Genomic DNA, 15,409 nt, shown 5'->3' on the forward strand with positions numbered 1-15,409 from the left:
TTTTCAACAGGACCAAGCTAAAAGGATGAACAGGACATTGCTGCAAGGAAAATAATAAGATTGAAATAAAACTGCATGGAAGATTGTGAAATGGCACCCAATTCTCATGTAGGGAGAATTGTAGGGGGGCACAGTATGTGATCTTATTCCCCAATGAGTTGCAGCTCAGGCCAATTAAGAACCACACCTGTAACCAATTATGAACAAGTAGCATAAAAGGGTGGAGTCAGAGTAAGAGTCAGAAGACTGCAAGAACCAGAAGAAGACTACATCAGGAGATGGCTGCTGCAAGAACCAGGAGAAGATGGTGAGTTCCCCTGGAGGGGATGAATAATCCCAGAAGAGGGATCTCCCAGGAGAGGAGAATCACAACGAGAGGATGGACTCTGAGGCCTGTGAACATGCCAGGGCTCTGTAGCAGTTTAGCAGCGATATCCTTCATTGGATCGCTGCTGGATTAGCTGCAGATGCTCCTGGCTGCGTGCTTCAGGAAAAGCCCCTGGAGGGGAGGGACTCTGTAATGTTGTTGTAATGTTTACTGTAGAGTAGAAGTGTTGCTGTAAAGTGTATAGGGCACTGTGACCCACTGGGATGGAGTGGGGGAGGTGGTGTTGGTGTAGCTGAGAGTGGCAGGTGGAAGCCACAAGGAGGTCTGCACCTGATGTTCTCCAATCAAGACACCTGGAAGTAGGTGAGCCACCAACTAGTAATAATGGGACATTTGAAGTCTCTGCTTTGTGTTGTGACCGCCTCGACAAGAAGAGATAGATGCTGTTGTAATGTGACTGTTATAATGTATTACTATAGTGTAGAAGTATAGCTGTATAATGTATTGCTGTAATATATAAGTATTGTAGTAAATGTGTGTAATACAACAAGTTCAGAGGTAATTTTTTTCTCACCCCCAAACAAAAGGATTGGTTGACTTAGGATTTACCGTCATTCCCATTTCTTGATATCAAATACGGATCCCTTGAGGTCCACACTGTCACAGTAATGAAAGCTCAAGTCTGTTTGGGCAAAAATCTTCATGCACACATGCTTGCAATTGATCTTACATGAAAGGGAATCCTTCAGACTGGGAATATGAAAAGCCCAGTTATGACACTATTATGATGCTAGTCATATGGCATTTCCAGCTACAGTTTGGTTCCTGGGGGACCCTCTCTGCCAAACACCTCATTGGCACTTACAGAGACAAAGGAGTTTCCACGTAGCTGAAGGTTTAACTGTGTCCCTGGCAAAAGTGCTTAGTTTAATTCAGGGAGCCACATGTACAGGTACACGGATACTGTAGCAATTGAGGATTTTACCTAAACACTGGCCTTCCAACAGCCAGTAGCCTTCAGTGCAGGAACAGGTATAGCCCCCTTCAGTATTTATGCAGATCTGGGTGGGGTTACACTGGTGAGAATCTGAAGCACATTCATCCACATCTGCAACACAAATACAAAAGGAAAATGTTAGAAATAGCAACAACAAAAGATTGTTCATATTGTACAGTGTGTACACTGCCTCTGTGCAAGGAATCAGAGTTTGGAGGAGTAGAGAGAATGACTATTAGCTGAAGGAAAATCACAATAGTAAATGTCTGAGGGCAATGGGAATTGAGGATGCACATCAAATCTCTCACTTCTGCAGGTGACCCAGCATTTCAGTTTTTTTCCTCAAGGAAAGTCTCTCATTATCTCAAACTTTTGTAACTTCCACACTTGCTATGTCACTGAGCTGGGATTTCCATGCTATAGAGCAGTGTTCAGTCCTAGGGAGAGGCTGCTGAAAGGGTTGTGCAACCCCATTGAAAAGTAAGAGATGAAGAGGAGTTTGAGAGATGTATAAACACAACTCAGAGATATAAAAAACAATACTTCCTACCCCCACCAATGCAGACTATCTCACTGTAGTTTTTCAGACAGAAAGTTCAACCAAAAATCAACCTTTACCTGGCCAAAAAATGTATACTTCCCTGGAATCAATTTCCTGACAATAATACTATTTTCTGTTAATTTCCACCCCCCACCTTGCCATCTTTAGTGGGTTTAATGTATTTGGGTTTTTATTGCAATCCCTTAGGGTGTTTTTGTTGTGGGCTATTTTTTTTTTTTGCAAGGGAGGTGAATAGCATTCTTACATTTATATAAGCCAGGAGCCTGGAACCTAACTGATTAAAAATGCCTTTCAGAGTCAGAAATTCATTTTGAATCACGCCTTGCTCAATATCTTTCCTGATGTTTCAGGCATCAGGTTTGCCTCTAGATGTCAGAAATAGAAATGCCAAAAGATAAATTGTGTCATTTTCCCAGCCAACCTAAATGTTTATGTTTTATTTATTGATACCTAAACTCTTTTTCATTCCAGCATACTGTGCACTGGCCTTTGCTGAAGCACTATGTCACCCTAGCAATGCTACTCCCTTGATCCTCCCCTGATTCTTATTAACCCAGACTTTGTTAGGTCATGACTGAAAGTGTCTCACCAATGCCCTGGGCTGGAGCAGGCAGCAGAGGACAGGAATTCCATCTCTGTACCTGCCCCAAGGCAGCAAGCACAGCCAGTCAGCTGTACAATCCTAGCAGTCATGAAATAACTGATCCAGGCTACCACAGCAGCATATCTAACTTGCTCAGATCCATAAATAAATACATGCATATTGTACATATGGAGGGAGTCTAGGGTTCTTATCTTGCCAACATCTGTACCGGAGCAATTTATGGTGAGTCAAAGCTGGTAAGATAACAAGAGGGGCACAATTAGAGGTAATTAACTCTGTCAGAAGTCGGTTCCCATGTATTTATTGGCCAGATGAAGATTGGCAAAATGGTGGGGGAAGTGGGAAAAGGGTAAGATAACAAGTCTAGACTATATAGGTCCATAAATATGTTGTTCAGTTCAGCTATTGCTTCTGTGATTGAGCTAAAAAATTTGGATCCTCCCTTAATAGCATATCACACATAATTGGAAGTATCTGAACAGAGATTTTATCTGACCATAAATTTAATAACAATGACAATAATGTTTTGTAAATGAAAAAGCTTTGTATTTGTCATGCTTGCTTATTGTTTTAGGAGTGGTACCTTGGGATCTGGCCAATTCTGCTTTTTCTTAGTCTGGACTAAGCTTAAAAAGGAGAATTTCATTTTCCATGTTCCCTGCATCCAGTAATATTAATAGGTGAAGCAAAGTGAAAACTAAATGAGGGTCATGGTCTCACCACATATGGTAGCAAGACAGTTTGAAGACAACAGATCCTCCACTCTTTGGTGGGGCATTTTTCTTGCAGGGATACAACATCTTTAATTTAAAGCAACAGGTGGCTATGGGATTGGTTTTGTTCCCAAATCATCCTTGTAGCAGCTGCTTGAGCTCTACTCCAGAGAAGTAAAACGTTGATCCTCTACCATTTGCTTTATAATAATCAGATTTATTTGTTTACTCCCCATCTTCACCTTTTGTGGTGGTATTTGGAAGAATTTTTCCATTTGAACACAACATTTTTTGCAATGGAGGCCTCCTGTGGAGTTTCTGCCAGAAAACCTGATGATCCTGAAGTTGTCTGTGCAGAACACCTTGACTCCTTGCACTGAACAGTACCTTAGTGACTCCACTAAGGAAGCTTTATGCAATCAACAGGTGTAAACAGCTTTACTGGTAGCAGCAAATCTTTTTGGTTGGGCCTGAGGAAGCACACCCAGTTCTGTGTTTCATGTCTGGCATTCTCTAAGATTGCCCCTTACCATGAGGTGCCATTAAACTCTTACTGACACAGCCAATACAATCAAATAAAGTATTTTTGGCAAGCAGCCTTCACAGTTAAAACAGGTAATATAATCCCAGGCTGTCTGCCCTGGATCAATCCACATTATATGGGCTCACTGAGAGCAGATATTTGTGCATTGAAAAAACTATTGGTGCAACAGTTGGCCATACATTAGGTATCTTCTTGAAGGACATCAGACCTGGGAGACATAGGGTGTCTTGCCCATTTGCACAGTGCAGCATACAGTTAGAGCAGATGTGGTTGGTAAAGTCAAAACTAGACATTTGGCAGGGAAAACAACAACAGCAACAACAAAAAACCAACACCAAAAAAACCCCAAACGATCCCAGATTATTTCCACTGGGGAGAAAACTAGCCATAGAACTTCAAGAGATTGCCTGTAATGGATAGACATAGAAGTTATATCAAAACACTTCAAGGGCATTTTTGTTTGAATGGAAAATTGCAAGAGGTTGCAAATGGAACATGACAATCTATCAATGAGGTGTGAATAATAATTTCTTTGTCTGGTTGCACAGCTTATCTCTGTCCCATTTAAGCATAAATCTTAAGTATCTTCGTGCTCTAGGACTTCAAAGCCCATTTGTTCTGCCTCTGTGTAGGGTCATACACAATACCTGAGCAAGCTAATTGCACATGATGATAGATTTTCAATAGTTTTGTAGGTTCAAAGCAGATAAGACAAATTCAGAGAATAAAAAACTGTAAGGCCTACTCAATGCAAGGATAGCAGAAGTGGCTAAGAAATCCCTGAGGTGCATTTTCCTGAAGTTTGCAGGAGTATGTCTGACACAGCACAACTTATGTCACAGTCTTCACCATGGACAGAAATGCTGCAATGAATCTTCACCTGAGCCCCAAGGTAGAGTCTAATCAGATGGAGGTCAGAATTGCCATGAGGTGGACTGGGAAGGAAATACAAATTAGATCTGTCCTCAGTGAAGATAGATTAAAGTACCTGGTGGTTACTGTGCAGGACAGGGAGACAGCACAGATACACTGACCACACTGTAGCTCATGGGCTGAGAATTTATCTTTTGGGAACTCTTCCTTGCCTTTCATCTTCCATCACCCCACTTCCTGTTTGAAAAGCAGGGATTACAAAATGCATAAAAATCCATTATCTCTGCCATAGTCCAGTCTCCCTCGCTGTTTAGCACCTAAAACTCTTCAAGACAGAGCTTGCCCCGTTATGTACAAAACCTGTTCACAGAGAGTCTGTTTTTATTTGGTGCCTTCCAATCCTAATACAAATCAAACTGGAGACTACAAAACCCTGCAATATCCCACTTGGTGATAAATACCAGTGCCCCTGGATTTTAACGAGGAAATTCAAGATTAAGGAATTAAAGGACAAGCTTGTGACCATTTAACAAAACAGAAACAGGAGCAGGTGACAGACCTTTCTGTCTTGTAGTCTCTCATGTACAACCTGCCCCTATTATATGAACATTTCAATATACCACTTTTTCAGAAATTTTGTGCAGACTCTACACTGGCTAGTGAGATCTAAAATAAAAGATTAACCATCATTCTGAAAGCATTATGTTCTACTAGAGGACCTCAGAAGCATCAAAGTTTCTTTCAGCTAAATTCTATGGTACTCAGAATGTTGCTGTTCTACCCTAGTGTTGCATGGAACCTCAAAGATTCCAGCAGTTACTGAAGCAGGAAGAGAATTATTGATGTAGTCAATGGCAAGTTAAAAGAGTAATGTGGCTTTCATACCTCTTCTTACCCTGACAGACAGGACTGTGAGTGTTGCTGTGAAATCATGTATGAAAAAAGTGAGGATGTTAAAGGTTGTCATACCCAATAATTTTAAACAAATTCAGATTTTTCCAAATGAGTAGTGGCTCTGGATGACTCCTTTGAGAGAGCAGTTCAGCACTTTGTAAGCACATTAGAGAACCAAGGCAGGATAGATGGATTATTGTTCAGAACTTCCCTTGCCAAGGAATGCTTGGCCAAATCTGGTTCTAGTGCTTTCAGCTCTTGAGTATCCTGCTGTGTGCTATTAAATTAGTGGTCATCTATATTCTCTCACTCATTCTTCCAGTTGCTGTATTCACTTCTCTTATCCATCTTTCCAGTTGTTGTATTCACATTACTGCTCCCACAGCTAATTCCAAAGGCAGAAGTTTGGGCAGGACTCCAGACAAATTAAAATCTGACTTGAAGTGGGAACGATTTACTTTGTTAGTTCCCAGATGAATACTGAGAGCAACCACATGGCCTGTCCAGACCACTGCTCTCTGCCTCCTTAGAAATACCACCTACAATGAACAGAGGCTCGAGATTGAAAGATCTCTGGGTTACTGACAGAAGGAGAGAATAGGTAGATGGCATCTCCATATCCCTTTGTAAGGATACATGGGCTGAAAGAGCCAAAGCCTGAACACTCCAAAATGAACCACATCCCTCTCTCTTAGATCAGTGTGTCTGCCTTAAAAAATTATGGCTGTGGTGGTTTGGTTTAGCAGCTCTGGGGTGTGATGTTGTCTTTACTTGACATTTTGACAAGAGGTGAGGTGGCTGGGGCAATGGGATTTCATTTGGGGATTGCAAGGGTGGAGCAAGTTTTTTTAAAAATCTCTGGCTGCCTGCCTACCTTTTGTAGGATGTGATGTGCTGATGCTTTGTTTTTATTGGTACAAATTGTATTTTTAATGGATGGCAGGATGCCTGGTGACTGGATAGATATTATTTATAATGTCAAAATAAATATGTAAACTCATGGTGTTTAGCATGCAAATTACCGGCTTTGTGTTTTATTATCTGTAAAAGCTAATATTAATAGATATTAGTGGATTCTTTAGAATTTAGCCACATCATAGCACAATGAATAAAATTTTTAATTCACTGCTCATAAATTAAAAATAAATAATTTAAAAGCCATGCATGCACGAAAAAAATGGAGCAACATACTAATATAGAAAGGAAAGATAGATGTGAAACTGCAGCACAACACTACATCTCACCAGGGAGGCTAATTCTTATCAGGAGGTCTTTTTATGGCACTGACTCATGTTCACCAAGAATGCAGGACTGAGACCACTCTTATTTGTATTAATAATACTGCAAAAAAATCACAGCATAAAAAGAAAACCAACACTCTAGCCCTTTGAATGAAGACCAGATATATTCGGTACTCTTTAAACCAGAGACTAAGACTAGGAGTTCAATAATCTCAAGAGAGAATCATAAATGTGGAATTCTGAGGATCTGGTTTTGGCCCACTGTTTTCCACATTTGTGATAAAATGCAGAGGATCACAAACTGGTGCAGTAAAGAACTAAAATGTGAAATGAAGTCTTATGTGAAAGTATTTCCCTAGGTATGGTGGGCACATTTGAAAGTGCTTTTAAGACAGACAAATGCAAGGTCATATATCAAGAGTAAAAAATGTAGGTCAAAAAAAACCCTCTGGGGTTGTTACAGGTAATCACTTGAACATGAACTTTTCCTGACATCATGTTGCTGAAAAGACAAGCATTACCATGAGCACACTGAGTAGACACAGGAAATTGTTCTTACACTGTACATTGCATTAGTGCAACAATTACTGAAATACATTTCTGGCATCAACACTTTGAAAAATGATATTGCAGAGAGATACCAAGAGATTCCAAAGAATTATTCCAAGCCACAAAAATTTATCTTAGAGCAAGATAATGCTCCACTTAGTAATCTATTTAAGGAAAGGTTCAAGGTATATTTGTTTGTGATCTGTAAGCATCTTCATGGGAACTATGTTCTTATCTGAGATGGTCACTAAAGCAAAAGACAAAGAGATATAATTCAGTGTTTAGAAGACAAATTCAAAATAAAAATAAGACATGTGCTTTAGTGCTTCTGATTAAGCATCTGAAAAACATAATAAAACACATGCTAGAGGGTGCATGGAACCTCAAATTTTCCAGTAGTTACTGAAGCAGAAAGAGAATTATTGATGCAGTCAGTAGCAAATTGAAATAATTATCTGGCTTTTACACCTCTTCTTACCCTTACAGATAGTACTGTGAGTATTGCTGTGAAATTACTTATGAAAAAAACTAGGATGCTAAAGATGTTCCTGTCCTTTAGGGTCTTATACCTCAACAGTATTTATGCTTTCAAACAAGCTGCAGCAAAAAACTGTGTCTTCAAAACACCACGTGATTGGTAAAGTTCTATGTCCTGGGTCACAAAAAAGATAGATTATGTGGTCAAAATGGTGTCTTAAAGTATTCACTGAATAATCTAACACCTTTCAATGTTTAGTTATTTTTGTCTATATCCATAACCTGAGATTTTCTGTTTGCCTTACCTCATTTTCCATTGCCTTACCTCATTTTCCATTTCCTAGGCCATTAAGAAATCTAACTGGGCCAGCAAAAGTATTGAAAATGAGAATAGGAATTTGAAAAGTTCTTCCAAATGATTTTTCCATTGCAAATATTCAAATGTATGTGTGTGCATTTTTTATTTTTTATTTGTAGTTTAATCAATAAAAATGGTTTTTAGTGAAAGAAATTGTACCTCTAACGCTTTTAGTAACTTCAGAAATATGTGGAAAACATAGAAAATGTTAATAACATTTTTTGTAGTAGAAGATGTTAAGTCATAAGCCTAAATATGTTGGGCATGCCAACCACCTTCCTTTCAGTACACACATAGTGATTGCTTCTTTGTGAAGGATGAACCAAGTAAAAGAGGAAGAATCCAAGTAATTACCACAGACAATTAATTGAATCAAAGACCCTCGAGAGGACTAAACTGAAGGTTAGATGATGTGGTCCTGCAGGAAGTTGTAGATTTTTCAGCAATCTAACTTTACAAGGTGGATAGCCAGGGAAAGAAGCCAGCAGACAACAGGAGAAGGAGCAGAGGTATTTAGGAACTGGGAGCACCTGCCCTCTGGAAGGTGTGGTTCAAAAGCTGTAAACAAAGACACTGCCTTTCTTCTGCTCAGAAAAAAAGAGGATTGTGCATAAACAGGACTTCATGCACTAAAGAATACAGAAGGAAACAAAGTCCTTAAGATCAACTCATCTCTTCAGAGACTTTTCAGAGCCTTTCAGGTAAGGAAAGATTTTCTTGACAAAAAGCTACTTTTAAAGGATAAAAAAATCTTGGTACTGATGAGCATGTGGTTAAATACCACAAGACAGAGTAAATGCACAGATTGGAAAGTTTACCACGGGAGTTCCATCCCAAGGAGATGATTTGCACCTGCCCCAACAGGAACAAGGAAGACTATTGTCCTTCAGTGCATCCAGGGGTGGTGAGTGGTGGGATCTGTGACTGCATTCATCCCTCCACAGGCATAGTCTGTGCTTGGGGCACTGTGAGCATCCCACTCCCCCATGGCAGCTCCTTTCCCAGCTGCTGACAGTGGGATAACAGCACTAGCAGAGAGCTGTCATGGAAGGATGTGGGCTTATCATCTCTGAGCTAGAACCATGCTCTTGGAGACCATTTAGAGACCAATTAGAAGTGAAACTTTGCTTGGACTCAGTGATGAAGGGGGAGGCCAACGTGGACAGAAGATTTCCAAGACAATATGCTTTTGGCAATGTGTGCTGTTTCGCAGATGGACTGTTACATTTTGTTCTCTTTGGAACATATTTAGCATGCATGACTTCCTTTCTTAAGTAATGAATTCTGATAATCATGCTACGAATTTCTGTGGGTCACAGTAGTAGCTAAGGCTGCTTTTCCCTCTTTTGGTCAGCTATTGACAGAAGTGGGTATGCTTTTGCCATCATGACTATTTGAGAGCCACTTGCACCATGGGGTTCAACAGAGCAGTACTGGAGATTAATTTGACAGTTGTGAGAGCACAGGTCTTGCAGACTGAAAAACATTTACTGTGGAAAATCTTCTTCCCCCTTTTACAAGAAGATGTGGGTGATTTTGGAGCCCTATGTCTTTATTTTATTCTGTCTGTCTTTTAGTCCCACTGTTTTACTGTCACAACCCCAGGAGCTAACCCGGCTCTTAAGATGCAATGATCTGGAAGAGAGGCTCAAAGCTGACACCTCGTTCCAGAATCTCTGTCTGCTCAAACACTAAAGCTCATTCAGTCATTTATGACCCTCAGGGCTCCATTTTAAAATAATACAAAGATTGGATGTCTGTTTTTTATAGGCATAATTGCAGGCCAGGACTAAACATCCGAGCTCAGTAACACGGGTATCAGGTCCAAGATTACTTGGAACAGAGCACTTTCCCCAGACTTCTCCCCCACTCCTTATTTGGACACTGAAAAATAATTTCCTCAGTAGTAGATTTTTACTCAGTGAAATCACATGTTTTCTCAAAACTTTTTTTTTTTCTCAAGATAATTACATTTGATAAGAAAAGGGAAGAAATAACAATGCCACATTCCTAAAGTGCAGACTGAAGCCAAATTCAAACTGCTGCTGTGTGGGGTCAGTGTTTTTTCCAAGGACAACTGACCCCGCTGAGCTTGGACACGATCCAAGATCAACTCCCTAAACACCTGTTTAATTGCATATTTCATTGTCTGAGGGCTGGCCATTGATTGCTGAATTAATTTTCTATCTGCATCCCATATGCATTAGGTTATTGGCTGATGGCTAAACAAGGATTAAAGTGAGTTTTTTCACACAGAGGGTCAGTCTGGAAATGGATACTAAATAAGTGTGAGGCATGAATCTGTAATTCTGCTCCCCCTGCCTGGTATGAAAATTGCTCAACATGTGTCACAGGTTCTAGGTCTCCTGCCAGTTATCCGAGCCTTTCCTTAGCAAGAGCACTTTTGACATTACTCAAAGATGATAAACAACAGCTAAACTGTGAAGGACTTTGCTCTTTGAGCACTGTTCTAGTCTTGCTTTTGTGGCTGACGTTTACAGGACAGCCATGCAAAGTGCATAGCAGGGGGACTAAAGGGCCAGCAGCCTCTCCCCTCTCTGCTCAGACCTGTGCGTGGTTCATACACTTGGCATCACCTGCATGACCACAGATCCTCACTCCCACCAATTCCCAGGGCTCTCTGTTGGGACAAGATCACAGCCACTTGTGTGGACTATTCCTGTTGTCCCATGAGAGCTTTTTCACAAATGCACAGTCAGTAAGCTGACTCTGGGATCAAAAAAAAGACAAGCTACTAATTTCAACCAAGAGCTTTGCTAAAAGATGGAAACTCCATGGGCTGGAACATAACTGTATTCTCTTGATTCATGACTTCCTGCTGCAGATTCTGCACATGCATGACCAGTGCATGTGATTTGGGAATCTCACCTACTTCCCTGCTGCACTTAATCTATGTCAAATAGCTGCAGTATAGCAGAGCAAGAGTGACCCAAGTACCCTGCAGAAGTGGGGTAGACATGTTGCCATTCCATTGATGACACTGAACCTGCTGAATTAGGAGGTACAAAGAAGTTTTTGCTCAACATGGTTTTATCTTCATCATCAGAAAATATATTTTCAGCTGAATAAATTGTTATTGTGGTTTCTCAAAATTATCTATTTTTTATGACCATATGCTACACTGTGATCTGCTGGCAGAGTGGTAAGAGGAGCCAGTGAGCTTTTATTAAGAATACTCTCAGCTGCTGGGAGGTTATCTAAGTAGCACTTTCTATTGCAATGGAAACAGAAAATGTGCAGTCAGAGCCAGAAAATGCATGCTCAGAAATAGAAAAAAGATTCTTACAATCATCAGTTTGCTGCATGATATGGAATAGTCTCATGCAAGAATCTCTAGAAAAGGCTTATAAAACTTTACAGAAGATGTGTAGAACTATTAATAGTGAAGAAATGAGTTTTCTATGGCTGAATTGTATATTTCCTCTGCATTACTGTGGGTTAGTTAAAAAAGACCCTGAAAGAAAGAATATATCAAAATTATAGGTGCTTAAAGCATTATTTATAAAGCTTTTAAACATGTTGGTCAAATGCTGTTGGCTTCTCCTCCAACAAATTCTTTCAAAGACTTTTCTGTTAGGGTACAGAACATGAGAAAACTAAAAGCAGAGAACTGCTATTCCCACTTTTGTTCCCTGGGGAGCTTTGAGAAATCTCAAGCACAAATAGTCCAGCCAGCTGGTTTAGCCAATTGGTGGTCAGTTTACATTTCCTCTAATAAGTGAACTTCTTGACCGTACATTTTAACTGAGTCATTAAGAGCTCCTTTTCCAAGTGTTTTGGCAGACTAGAGAGGTCTGGGATTGTGAATAAACCACAATAACTAGTAAAGAAGAGAACAGTCTGACTTTTAATATGGCAGAAGAAATTGATCCAAATGGATCCAGAAATTAAAGCCACAGTGAAAACAATGGGATACAAATATCCACCTGCAGGTTATAACAGAAACTTTTATTGGAAGGGCTGCTTCTTCCACTAAAATGCAGCCACTTTGGATGTGCAACACCAAGTGTGTTGTGCAATCAACTGAAAAAACAAGTGAGATTCTAGGTGAGCAATATGTACATACCCATAGAGAAAATTCAGTATGAATGCTGTAGTTACTCTGACTTGAAATCATCAACTTATATGAAAAGAAGACAACAAGGGATCTCTGTCATGACATATCATGATAGAGATCCCTTGTATGGGATTTGTCACTAACTGATCTCTCACAAAAGCTTCAGCAATAATCACCAGCTGAAGCAATAATCACCAGCATCTCATTCAGTAAAGCACTGGATTCAAAACAACTCGGCTTGAGCACACAAGGAAGCACCAGCTGGAGGTGGCATGGCTGTAGATTGCCTCATGTTGCTTGAAGCTACATGAGTCAAGCACACATATAATGGGTACTTTGACTTTCTCCAAGAGGCTAACACCTTACTCCCTTAACATAGCCATTAAACCAGGGAAAAGAGCCTGGCTTGCAGAATGTGTGTCTCAAAGTTCCTACAGTGAAGTATTTTCTCAGTTTTTCAGTGAAATGAATCTTCAGTTTCACAGAGAGAAAATTCGGTCAAGACCATCCAGATGAAGACTTCAGTTTTATGCCAGGATCAATACAGAGGAAGAAGAACTGCCCTTATCTCAATTGATTTATTGTTTGACAGGTGGAGGACAGGACTCCTGCAAATGTTAGGTAACTTTTTTTAGAAATTTTCTTTGATGCAGTTGTAGCCTCACATCTTGTCCTGCTTGGGAATTTTGCAACCATCTAGAACCTGGTCATGGTCCTGCTCAAAACTGGCAGTTCTTGGGGCAAAACAAAACACAACTTTCTGCCTCTAAAGGCTCAGCACATCTCCTTTGAGATCTTGCTATATCAGAATTTCCCAAATCTAGAAATTTTCTGTCTTAATTTAGGCCCTACAGGTAACCAAAAGGGGCTACTGAGAGAGAGAGAGAGAGAGAGAGAGAGAGACTGAAAAAGCCCTCTGAGATGAAACACCTCTTTTTCTAGGGAGCCATGAACTGAGAGTAAGGAGAGCAGGAAAACTGCCGGTAGACATCCACATCACACACTAATTGGAACAAAGTAAACCTCCCATATCCACACAGTTTTCATTTATCCAGGACAGTTTGCAACTCGGTTGGCTGGCGGTAGCTTTTGGAAAATTGCAAGAAAATGTGGTTCAAGCATTATAAAGCAGTGAATGCCAAATCTGAGTTAAAGCCAGTTATTTGAGCAGGGCTTATAGGCATTTTCCAATGATCACCACCACTGAAATAAATAAATAGATGTCTTGCTGTGTATACACTCAGGGGGGAATGTAGCCCAAAATTCATAGCTCTTTGCTATTAAGAGTAATGAGGACACAGCTGTCTGAGTCTGGAAGCCAGTATTTGCAGAGATTTTTCTTCTCCACTGGCTTTATTCCACTACCCATTCTTTGCTTATAAAAGAGCCCCAAATGTCCTAACATTTATACAAGAATTACCTTAGCTTTGTGGCACTTTTGAGATTGTTATAAAACATGCTGACACATGGACAGATTTGAAACTCAGATGAAATATGAAAAACAATTTTCTCCCCTGATAAGGTCCCCAGTGCCCTCGGTGCCAAGGATAACACTCTCTTTAGTCAATCATGACAGCTTCTGGAGCAGTTGGCAGGAGTTGCTGCTGTGGGCAGGGATCTGAAGGTCTCCCTTCTTAAAAAGGACCTCCAATTCTCATTGCAGACCCTGGGGTTGTGATGTAAATTTTGAGTCACACTTAACTGGTCAGCTCTGCAGAGTCTGCACCCCACTCCATTCAAAGATCTGACAGCACTTTAAAATCAGTGCTAAAACTCATAATCCATGTGACAAAGAGAATATCACTTTCATTTTATGGGAGCCTTCGATATATTAAAGGCTCGAACCAGTATCAGACACAGGCTACTGCACTTCAGGCACTGCAGTTTCAGAGCCATGGCACAAGGCATGTTGAAGTTGGCTTCTGTAAATCATCTGGTCTCAGCCTCCACTCAAAGAAGGGACAATTCAGTCAGGCTGCTCAGAGCCTTTTCCAGTTGAGGTTTGAATTTCTCCAAGGGTACAACCTTTAGCTACAAAGTTTTTGAACATCTTTTCCAGTGTTTGACCACCTCACTGCGATAAAATTTCTCCTGATAGCTAAGAACTTCCCATGTTGCAACGTTTGCTCATTCCTGTCCACATCATCTCTGAGATGGATCCGGCTTCATCTTCTCTACGCACTGACATTAGACAGTGGAAGGCAGCAAGCAGCTCCCTCATAAGCCTTATGTCCTCAAGGCAGGTTAAGTCCAGTTCTCTCAACTCTCCTTGTATGACATGTACTGCCACCCTCTAACCACCACAGTGGTCCTTTGCTGCATATCTTCAGTGTCCCCAGGCCTTTTTTATGCCAGGAAATCAGAATGGTTGGGAGATTGGGTGCCTGTAAAGGCAGAAATTGACTGCACTTTGAATTCTCCTCTGAAAATAGTTAAAAGAAAATAATTAAAATGTGAATCTCTGCTTAATTTAGTAGCAGCTGTTGAGGTTGGTGAACCATTTCATTGGATGCTGAACAAACAGAACCAGACTGCACTACTCACGCACACAGACCTGCACACATTTGTCCTCAGATCTCTGAGGTAAGCCAACCTTCCTTATACCAGAACTCAGAAATTCCTGACTAGTGCTACAAGCTGACAGGACTGGCCACATGAGCAGTGTCACAGGCAGTCCCACCAGCTCTCACATTATCCATGAAAGCTCAGAAAGACATGTTCACACTGAGCATTCCCAAGCCAAACAGTTCATTTTCAAGTGGCCTGGCCTGAAAAAAACCCTATGTTCTCTTTGGGTAATTAAAAAAAATGAAAAGTAAATAAATAAACAAACAGAAGAGACAATGTTCCCAACCAGCAGGAACACTTAATCTCTGTGATTATTCCTGGACCAAACTCCTGCTTTTACTCTCTAGAAGGTACATCCTGGTGAATTTTCCATCATGTGGGCCTGCTGTAGTGGAAAGTTAATTTACATTTTTTTCTTTATAGTATTCTTTTATTAACCCTTATTCCCTCAAGGTCTCAGGTCATACTGAGTCACACAAGGGAGCAGTTCCATTTTAAAAGGCACAGTCTCCAGGACAGAAGCAGGCCTAGAAAATTCTTAGCATAATTAGCATTCTACAATTCATGGTCTTGCTAATCATCTCCAATCAGATACTGCAGATAGTGCTTAGTTTAGCATTTCA

At 40.5% G+C, this 15,409-nt stretch overlaps 1 protein-coding gene across 2 annotated transcripts in view; it reads right to left on the reverse strand.

Moving 5' to 3' along the window:
* Window positions 1–15,409, reverse strand: part of FBLN5 (fibulin 5) — a 46,113-nt gene that overhangs the window by 12,288 nt on the left and 18,416 nt on the right. For both annotated transcript variants that reach the window (XM_030949272.1, XM_030949271.1), the window contains exon 5: window positions 1,314–1,436. In XM_030949272.1, the coding sequence (XP_030805132.1) occupies window positions 1,314–1,436 (123 nt within the window). The remainder of the gene's footprint in view (window positions 1–1,313; window positions 1,437–15,409) is intronic.

This window comes from Camarhynchus parvulus, chromosome 5 (assembly GCF_901933205.1).
Source record: "Camarhynchus parvulus chromosome 5, STF_HiC, whole genome shotgun sequence".
NCBI classification, from domain to species: Eukaryota; Metazoa; Chordata; class Aves; order Passeriformes; family Thraupidae; genus Camarhynchus; species Camarhynchus parvulus.